Below are 11,272 nucleotides of genomic sequence, written 5' to 3' on the forward strand. Positions count from 1 at the left end.
GAAGAGTTTAAAAGAGTTAAATTGGACGAGATGTTAGGTATCCTGTACATGGCTGTGCCATGATCATCGCTATTTGTGAATAAATATGTCACTTAATAGTCCTCGGGAAAACAAAACACTTATTAGGTTAGTTACTGACTCACTACGGAAATATATTGGGTTGATCAATCTCATAGACGGCTCGGCTTCGCCTCACCATCTATGAGATTGATCAACCCAATATATTTCCGTAGTGAGTCAGTAACTAACCTAATAAGTAATAATAATAATAATAATAATATATATATATATATATATATATATATATATATATATATATATATATATATATATATATATATATATATATATATATATAAAAACTTAGAAATAAGAGATATATGCGTTAGATCTTATAGAACTAATTACAATTTCAATGATTAAAAAAATTAACATGTATGCGTGGATCATAATAAAGGATTGACAGGATAAGAAAGTGATCATTTTAAAAACTGCACGTATTTGTTAAAGCTTGGGAACATGCATCATTAATGAAGTAATTCATATTTTTCTACATTTCTTTTTCATTTGGCGACGCAAAAAAAGAGAGAGAAAAAAAAAGAATGGCGTAACGTCTTATTTGAAATGAAAGAGAAAAAGATAAAAAGCCATTGTTTTCGATAATAACATTAGAAATTATCAATTAGCCACAAAACTGCATCCCGCAAAGCTAAAAAAATAGTACGGCGCGTTGTGTCAGATTTTTACGTCAAAACATGAATCTGATAACGTCATGCTTGGCACTGAAGCGTAATAACATCTTTTTTGACGTGGCAGCGAAAGGGTTAATATATGCAGTTATGAATCCATTTCCGTATACAACTCAATATGCTCAAGATATCGTTCATTATGAATTTTAACAGACAAAGTTGTGTTTACTTTATAAGGCATGCGCGGATCTAGAAGAGAGGGGGGGGGGGGGTAGAGAAGTGCGGACCCCCCCCCCCCCCTTCCTGTTAAATTCAACTTTCTTTAAATTACATTATAAAAATAACACATATATGCATCGGATCCCTCTCCCCTGGACAAATCTTGATCCGCACATGTAAAGTATTAATTCAGCCATGTTAACATAGTACTTACTCAGCCATAGACCGAGTAACGTACGTGTGCAATAACTCGACTTCATCAACCATGTGTGTATTATATCAAAATATGATATTCAATTCGTTTGCTTTAACATTATCTCTGTTGTAATAATGATCGACAGCTAGTCATTGAACATCGCGCTAAGCTCTTAATATTTCTTGTTTTACTTTCTCGTCACGTGATCATTGAGTCTCCGCCTTCACTACGCCACACACACACCCCTCTTCTACTTAAACTTCTAAGCAAATACATATACAGCCTGTCTACATCTGTCTTCTCAGTCGAATGAATACGTTACATTTGCTTTGTTATATCTGTTAGGCATACACATCTATACTCATAGAGTTATATAGTTTGACCTGATTGACAACATTATGATGTCCCTGTCCGGAAACTCTGTGTATCCCCACGATGTCCTCGCTGTGTGGTTATGTCTGCTGACAGTATCCCAGGCGTACGGTGAGTCTACTTTAAGTACATTTCTAAAAATCATGATATTTTCCAAATGAGGTTGGTTTGGGATACTTTACAAGGACTGAATCAAACCATTAGTAATAAAATGTAAAAAAAAAATAAGGGCATTTTATTGAATTTCCCAGAAATTATTGTTAAAATAACAGTAGCAATACTACATTATAAAACCAATCTCCACACTCAAAGAGCATTAACATATTAACTACAAATATTTTAAAGGCTATATACTTAACGTACTTCAAAAAAATATATTGAAAAAGGAAATATCAAGTTTCTAATGTAACTTGATGTCGGGAAAAGGTCAATGGTTCGGTAGTTAGGAACAATGACAAGTAAGGGTTCTTTATCGTGCTGGCACCTACCATGATTCATGACTTAATGCTGCAACTTTTATATGTTATGTGCAAGTACTTTCCCTGATTGTACTTCATTTGAATTATATACAGACTTACTAGAAAAAAATATATGTTTAAAGCGTTTATCGAATGCATTTCATTTCATGTATGAGATCGATAGTACACTTGTCTTCCGGGGCGGGGGGGGGGGGTTAATCTTAAGACACTAATAGTTCATTGTATAAAATATAGATATATACACAGTATACACAATTTACATTAAATCAAACTCATGTAGCATTAATATATTCATTTTTTCAACTTCAATGTTATTGTATTAGAGATTAAATTTATATTCGTATTATTTGTATATTAAAATTCTATTAGAAATGAAATTTTATAACATTAGTTACTAAGGTTCGTTTATCGATTGAACTACATTTGATTTTTATATATTTAAAGGTTTTGCTACAGAAAATTTATACTTTCAAATCGTTTTAACAACTGCATTTGAATGTTCAATACATGCATACATGTTTTATAAACTAATAGAACCACGAGTTAACATCATCACAATAGTAATGTTGTTAGAACATGTGTGTTTATCTTCACAGTTAATGTCGCCCTCAACAAACCAGCATACTTACAGTACCCTGATCCAGATGACGACAACTGGGACGCCAGTAACGCTGTAGATGGACATAAATCAGACCTGAGTAGTGGTGGAGGTCAATGTGCTTTATCACAGTACGGACAAACCGCCACCTGGTGGGTCAACCTGACCACCATCCACAGCATCCACCACATCACCATCTACTTCGAGACGAACAATCAACCATTGGGTATAGTCACATTTACTGATTATCGTTATTGATAAGGTTCTGTTAAACGTAAATTCCGTTGTTGGTATTATTTGTTATGAAACTGTTTATGGGGCAGGTATAATATATCAATGGGATATAGTCACATTTTTTTCGATCATCTCATGTAAACATAAATTCCGTTGATTTTATTTATAATGAGACTGAGTAGGGAACTATTTCCGATTTTTTTTTTCAGAATACAAAACAAAGTAACAAGTTTATCAGTGTTTTGTTCCGTGCAAGAATTTTTTTGCAAAAAATGTATGTGAAGTTAAACCCCTATCAACTGGTGAACAAAATTTAAATAACAAAACAGTTATGAATAAGGCGTTTAATAACAACGTTTATTACAGAAACTTTGTAATATTGCTTATTTCTATTAAAAGAGTGAACATATCTGAGATTAACATTATAAAATGTATGGTTGCACAAAGTATTAAATAAATGAAAGCTCCAGAGACAAATCGTGACTGTGTGTCATTACATAAAGCCAAGCGTCGCGGTCGGTGTTGGCACGATAAGGAAACCTTTAGTTGAAATATGCGTTTTATTTTGAGATGTGATTTTTTTTAATCGTGAATCCTTAATGCCCTGAAAAAAAGATAGATACTGTGTCTGCCCACTCCTTAACCAGGATCTGACGACAACTCAACACGAACTGTGTCAACACAGGTGAAAGGAACTCTGTCACCCCCCCCCCCCCCCTTCCGCTCACACACTTGCAAACGTTCAGGCATTCACTAACGCTACCATAAGTTTAGGCGACAGCAAACTTTTCAACTAGACAGAACTATCAGGTGAATCCCTTCTACAGTAGAGGTTTAAAAGAGTGAACAGATTTGAGATTTTCAAAATAATATTTATGGTATTAAATAAATTAAAGATCCAGAGACAAATCATAACTGTTTGTCATTACATTAGGCCAAGCGCCGTGGTCGGTGGTGGCACGAGAAAGAAACCTTTAGTTGAAGTTTCATTTATCGAGAATCCTTCATGCCCTGTAAAACAAGATAGAGATTGTGTCTGTCCACACCATAACCAGGATCTGACGAGAACTCAACACAGGTGAAAGGAACTCTGTCACCCCCCCCCCCCCCCCCTCACACACTTGCAAACGTTCAGGCATTCACTAACGCTGCCGTAAGTTTAGGCGACAGCACACTTTTCAACTAGACAGAACTATCAGGTGAATCCCTTCTACAGTATATAGGATGTAGGGGCAGCAAGTGAACTTTTGTATTATTGGCATGAATACACTAACGAAACTTTTTTGTTTGTATATACGGTTTATTTATGTTTCATTGTTGGCCCTTTAACATAAAACTTATCTACATAGATATACACTGTTGTAAAACATTGTTATCTACTATGTACTGACATCACCACTATTTATTTGACATGAATTATGTCTACATGCCCGCTTCATTTGTGCGTTAATACATTTAGTGTCAACCATATATATTTGTTGACCATTACATGTTGAGAATCATTTATCGGTTCTATTTTTTATCTAACTAACTGCTTACTACTTATGGCCTTCATATTATTATTTTTTATTACGATACAGGTCCTTCTAATGGCTACACTAAGTATTTCCTTGGATTCTCTGTGTACGTCTCCAATACAACAGACAGACTACAGGGAACACTGTGTTACAAGGACGACAACTTTACAGTAGACACCATACCTGCTGTCTTCACCACCACCTGTCCTGTACACGGACAGTACGTCATCTACTACAACGAGAGACTACCAGGATTTACCTACCTTGACTATTACTCTGACATTGTTGAGACTGCCCTCTGTGAAGTGGAGGTGTATGGTGAGTGTACCTTATCTTCAATTCAATATGTGCAATTAAAACATAGTATACAACATCTTTAATATTGATCTTAACTTTAGTATGTGACTGGTGTATATACCTCTGTGAAGTGGAGGTGTACGGTGGGTGTACTTTATCTTCGATTCAATATGTGTAATTAAAACATAGTACACGGTACCGTGGTTCTGCCAACATCTTTTAAATTGACTAACTTTAGTATGTGACTTGTATGCTGTGTTTTTGATCGATATAAGCATGTTAATTTTCATGCTACAATTACCATTATTTCAAACAATTTGATTTAATTGTAGATAAATTTGACAATGATGCAATTTACATATGATGATTGTGTTTTCCCCAATAGTGTCCTCACTCATTGCTACATAAAAGTTTAACATGAACCATATCAACATAGATAATTAGTACTCGATGCATATGCATTATTAAATTACCATGATGAAAGACATGCCTAGTTATGCATAAGCAAAGTATGCCATTCTACTCATGAAGTAATTAAGAACTTTTTAGAAGTATAACTAAGTCAGTACCATTGCATAAATTGAAGGATGTCCTGCTACCGGATATTTTGGGTCCAACTGTTCCGTTCCCTGTCCAGACGTCAACTGTCAGTCCTGTCACATAGAGACGGGCACCTGTCAGGGCTGTAAACTTGGATACAAAGGTCACCGATGTGAAATAAGTAAGACTACAGATCTGAAATTCTACGGAAAAATGGATTAAGATGTTGTATAACTACAGTACCATACTAATGAACATAATTATATCATATTATAAATCTTTGTGTTTGTTTTTACAGTGTAGGCTAGAATACAGTAAATTTGTAAAATAAAAAAAAAGGTCAGGTTGATTATGTTCAATATGAAATTGGTTTGTATTGATAGCTTGTGAAGAAGGAACATATGGTGCTGGCTGCAAAGAAACATGTGGACAATGCCGTGATATAAACCAGTGCTCCATCAACAATGGGACTTGCTTAATTGGGTGTGATGCTGGTTTTAAAGGAGACTTGTGTAAAACTGGTAAGTATGAAGATAGATCAACACATTAGGTAAACAAATGTGTTTTAAGGAGTAGTAGATTGATAAGGAGAGCGTAGCAGGAACTGCACATAAGATGCACTATTGTCAACTTCATAGGCGATCTCTGCACATATCATACTGATATTAAGTGCTTTTCATGTCAGAATGATATTGAAATCACATTATAATTATCATGTCGATTTATTTACATAGAGCTATTAAACTCACGACCTACACCTTTCAAAACTTTTCAAAGAAAACTGTGCATAACATACCAGCTGTTTTTGTATAGTTCCTTTAATAGTTAAAGCTAAAGTGATAGCTTTTGTTTTGTTTATTTCCATTTCATGCAATTATTTTTTTGTGTCTAGAAAAAGGGACCGGGTGCATTAATTTTAAAAAATTAATTAATTAAATGATTCTGTCAATTTGACATGTACTAGCTATTTGGATGAGATTATCGTTCTAATAAATTAACCACACGAAGTTGTATAAAATGGTATGTTTATAAGTTTCAAAAAATTCTTTTAACTTCACATTAGAAAACTGTATTAATACATTAAACTGAGTTAAATTTATAGCATGTGACCGAGGATCGTATGGCTATGACTGCAGAGAAACATGTGGACATTGTCGTGACAAAAACCAGTGTGTCAACATCAATGGATTGTGTCTGACGGGATGTGACCCTGGTTATCAGGGAGACTTGTGTAAAACATGTAAGTGTGTTGTCGTATGATATACATTTGAATAAACAAAAATATAGCTATCATTTCTTTATCATAATAATGGTATCAATGTTACCGTGTAATCTGATTTTTAGATTTACACTATAAGTTTTTAGGTCACATGAGTCACTCAGGTGACCTATTGCAATTGGTCTTCGTCTGTCGTCGTGCGTTGTGCGTCGTGCGTTGTGCGTCGTGCGTTAACAATTTTACATTTTTAACTTCTTCTTGAAAACTACCAGGCCAATCGTTACCATTTTTGGTGTGAAGCATCTCTATGGTAAGAAGAATCTAAATTGTGAAATTTATGGCTCTACCACCCCTGGGGTGCCACGGGCGGGGCCAAATATGCAAAAAAAAGCCAAATTTTCAAAAATCTTCTTCTCTACTTCCACACAAGTGAGGAAAAAACTGAATGCATGGTTATGATGTCCATGAGGCCCTCTACCAAAATTGTGAAATTTATGGCCCCTGGGTCAGGGGTTCTGGCTCTAGGGTGGGGCCAATATGGCCATATAGTAAAAATGTATTAAATCTTAGAAAATCTTCTTCTCTACTCCCATATATATTTGTTAAAAACTAAATGCATGGTTATGATGTCCATGAAGCCCTCTACCTTAATTGTGAAATTCATGACCCCTGGGTCAGGTGTTCAGGCTCTAGGGTGGGGCCGATATGGCCAAATAGTAAAAATGTATTAAATCTTAGAAAATCTTCTTCTCTACTATCATATATATTTGTTAAAAACTAAATGCATGATAATGATGTCCATGAAGCCCTCAACCTAAATTGTGAAATTCATGACCCGTCGGTCAGGGGTTCAGGCTTTAGGGTGGGGCCAATATGGCCATGTAGTAAAAATGTATTAAATCTTAGAAAATCTTCTTCTCTACTCTCATATATATTTGTTAAATACTAAATGCATGATTATGATGTCCATTAAGCCCTCTACTTAAATTGTGAAATTCATGACCCCTGGGTCAGGGGTTCAGGCTCTAGGATGGGGCCAATATGGCCAAATTGTAAAAATGTATTAAATCTTAGAAAATCTTCTTCTCTACTCCCATATATATTTGTTAAAAACTAAATGCATGGTTATGATGTCCATGAAGCCCTCTACTTTAATTGTGAAATTCATGACCCCTCGGTCAGGGGTTCAGGCTCTAGGGTGGGGCCGATATGGCCAAATAGTAAAAATGTATTAAATCTTAGAAAATCTTCTTCTCTACTCCCATATATATTTGTTAAAAACTAAATGCATGATTATGATGTCCATGAGGCTCTCTACTAAAATTGTGAAATTCATGACCCCTTTGTTAGGTGTTCATGCTCTAGGGTGGGGCCAATATGGCCATATAGTAAAAATGATTTAAATCTTTAAAAATCTTCTTCTCTACTCCCACACATGTGGGCAAAAAACTGAATACATGGTTATGATATCCACAATCTCCTTTACCTAAATTGTGAAATTCATGGCCCCTGGGTCAGGGGTTCAGGACATGAGGGGGGGGGGGGGGGGGCAATATGGCAATTAAGTGTTAATGCATATAATGTTTAAAAATCTTCTTCTCTATTCTCACACATCTGTATAAAAAAAACCGACTAATAATTATGTTTACCAGGATGTCCTCTACTGAAATTTTAATTTTCATGTCCCCTGGGGTATGGGTTTTGACTCTAGGGCAGGGCCAAAATGGATGTATAGATGCTAATGCATATAACGTTAAAAAATTATCTTCTTTACTCCCACACACCTGAAAGGAAAACTAAATTCATTATTTTGTAGACCAGATCTTTTAGTTTTTCACCAAAATTATAGGTTTCACAGTTCTTTTTGAATTATATGTGGTTGTCATTACAAATTTATAATTTTTCTACTCCAGTATGAAATCTAATTAATTAGATGCATATATGAGACTCCATGACAAGTTTGTGTATTGGATATATGCTACTCAGGTGACCGTTAAGGCCAATTGGCCTCTTGTTTGAATACATATTACTGCTGTTTTGTCAAACTAATGCAGAAGACGCTTGTGGTTTTTTTTACTATGTTTGGAAAGCAAACAATCTGCTGTCTAGATGATCATGTAAAATAAGTTTAAAACATTTAAATTGAATAGCATTTTTTAACACCTAAACCTTGTTAGATTGAATATTTTATTTGCAGCATGTAACAGAGGGTCGTATGGTTCTGAATGCAATGAAACATGTGGACATTGTCGTAACGTAGACCATTGTTCCAATATTAATGGGACGTGTTTGACAGGGTGTGGTGCTGATTATCAAGGAGACTTGTGTAAAACTCGTGTGTAGATTTGTATTAAATATATAGCACAAAAAAAAATATATATAATACATGTATTTCACATGTAAGTAGATTGTCTTAGTAGGTAGGGATTAATACTAATTATATAACACATTTGAATCATTTCAGTTTGCCCCGTTGGATATTTTGGACAAGACTGTTCTGAGACTTGTATCAACAGTTACACCTGTGATGGCTGTAACGATGTCAGTGGTTCATGTGATTATGGCTGCCGTCCTGGCTGGATAGGATACTTCTGTCAAAAAAGTACATATTCTATTTATTTTATTTTTTATTCATGGTATTGTAATCAGAGATTTATTAATTGATTATTAATTATCGAAATAGTATTCAAAACATTACATAAGACATTTGTTTTGAAATATGACGTTTGGCTTATAAATCGTATATTTTCAAGTTTACCTCAAAGTAACAATAACCTATATATATCATAAAATGTGCCAACGAATGACTACATTGATCATTTAATGTGTACCAAGTTGTACTAATGTGGGTACATCGGACGCCAACAATTTGTTCATAGGTTAGTGTTTACATTTTTCTTGTAAAATAAGTAAAGAATTATTTAAGACAACAAACACAGCCAAGATAACAATAAAACAGATGTATTTTTAAGAAAATCACAAACTTAATTTGCGTAAAAATAGATATACAATCGCCGTAGTTAATTTCTGAAGAGAGAAGAAAAGGCAACGCAAGTAAGTATGAATATGTGATGTTTTGCAGTTTTTCTCTTAAAATTACACCCCTTAAATTTCAATCTATATTTTTATATAATATTTTTTCTCTAAAAATAAGTATTAAATATGATCGTTATATAAAAATTGTATATATGTGAAATACAACCCGGTCTTCGCGTTGGTGTTTAAAAAAAAATCGGCTTCTGAAAAACAACGTGGAATAATGCACTCGGTGTACCAGAGTAAGTAGTCACTTTGCTTATCGAATCTATATCATATCAAGTTGCCATTTATTGAAATTGTAATTTTGTGAATTTTTCTCAAATCCGGCTGTTCTAATACATGTTGAAACAAACCAACACGTATAAGTCTGTTTATACTTTAAAGTTGTTTCTTTAATATCAATGAAATAAAAATGTTGGTAAGTCATCCAATGTTGATAAGTTATAACCTAAATGTAAGTTTGTTTTAAAACTTTGTAAATGTATTATGATACTTTTATTTCTATTTGTTTGACATGGGTTTTTTCTTCTCTAAAGTTAAGTATATTTTACAATTCAACTATTACATGTAGTCAAAACAGGAATAGGATCGGAAGGGGGAAATGTCAACTACTTGTCAGAACAGGAATATGACATTAGGGGAGAGAACTGCTTATAGGGTCAAATGTCGTGAAGAAGACAAAAAATGGTGTGAAAAGTGAACATATCCGATTTGCTACACATTGTACGACATGTAAACTTTGTATACTATTATTTTGTAAAATGTTGTTGTCGCCATCGATCATCATACGGGGCGGGGCGTCTTCTGTTGCAAGGCGAAATGCATTGACCGGGGCATGGAGAGGGCAAATGAGTGAGTAAGAGAACTGTGTCTTAAGTGTTTCTTGTAATTTAAATATTTAACTCTATCTTTTTAAATCAAAAAGGAATGCAAGAAAGAAGTTAAGTTAGAAGACTTGGAGTAGACAAAAGTGGACGTTAACAAAAACCAAAACTATACAAAAGGAGTGAGGCAGCTTGTTCTTTTTGAACAACAACGAGTGTTTGTGGTGTTGTATAGTATGCATTTCATGATTAACACATTTTTTCTTTCATTAATTTAAATGTTTCTGCTACTGATGACATATATGTGGTTCTTTTTTGTTTTTGTTTTTTTGTTTGTTTGTATTTTTTTATTTGTTTTTTTTTATTCTCTAAAGTCAAATAGAACTTAACACATGGTTGTATTAAATAGTAACTGGATGTCATTCTCGAAATGTCAACTGGAATAAAGACCTGACTGCTTAATGTATTAACCGCCGGCAGGTGCACCCCAATCATTTGCAGGTAAAACATATTTTTATGACCGAAGTTCTTTAGTATTTTATGCTCTTCTATTTTTTCTTTTTGTTTTTTTATTTACGTTTTTACTTTTACCTTTCATTTAGGAATCCATCTTGTACTTAAAGAATTAATGCCTTTACTTGGACACAACTACTGAACTGTGAACTGTAGCAGTTTTTAAAGCAATAATAAAAAGATATGGTTGTGCAATAACGCACAGAATATTTCCTAATCGATGTAGACATTACATTGTATTTCTTTCATCATGATTAGTTTAAGAATAGCTGTAAATAATCTTTGAAAACGACGTTCCATCAATAACATTTGCAGACTTCCCATTTTTATGACATTCTCGTAATAAAATGAATGATTGTACAAAAAAGGGTTTATCTGTATAGAAAACATATCAAACCCCTGTCACACCGGAGCTGCATCTTCATGGCGATACCGCTGCATCCTTAAATAATGTAGATCACCGAAGTACACGCAGTAGAGTCTCCTTCAGCGCCTTAAAAAAGCAACGGCATCTTCATTTGCACCATGAGGTCTCC

The 11,272-nt window shown here is 34.2% G+C and overlaps 1 protein-coding gene across 1 annotated transcript; it reads left to right on the plus strand.

The window, feature by feature from the left end:
- The first annotated feature begins 1,403 nt into the window (after positions 1-1,403).
- Positions 1,404-11,266, plus strand: LOC128169844 (multiple epidermal growth factor-like domains protein 10). Its single transcript, XM_052835895.1, has 9 exons — positions 1,404-1,587; positions 2,552-2,779; positions 4,368-4,622; positions 5,188-5,322; positions 5,525-5,662; positions 6,244-6,381; positions 8,558-8,695; positions 8,825-10,724; positions 10,826-11,266. Exons 1-8 carry the CDS (start codon positions 1,503-1,505, stop codon positions 9,022-9,024), a joined length of 1,317 nt encoding a protein of 438 aa, XP_052691855.1. The 5' UTR covers positions 1,404-1,502; the 3' UTR covers positions 9,025-10,724; positions 10,826-11,266.
- The last annotated feature ends 6 nt before the right edge of the window (positions 11,267-11,272 follow it).

Source organism: Crassostrea angulata, unplaced genomic scaffold (genome assembly GCF_025612915.1).
Source record: "Crassostrea angulata isolate pt1a10 unplaced genomic scaffold, ASM2561291v2 HiC_scaffold_233, whole genome shotgun sequence".
Lineage (NCBI taxonomy): Eukaryota > Metazoa > Mollusca > Bivalvia > Ostreida > Ostreidae > Magallana > Magallana angulata.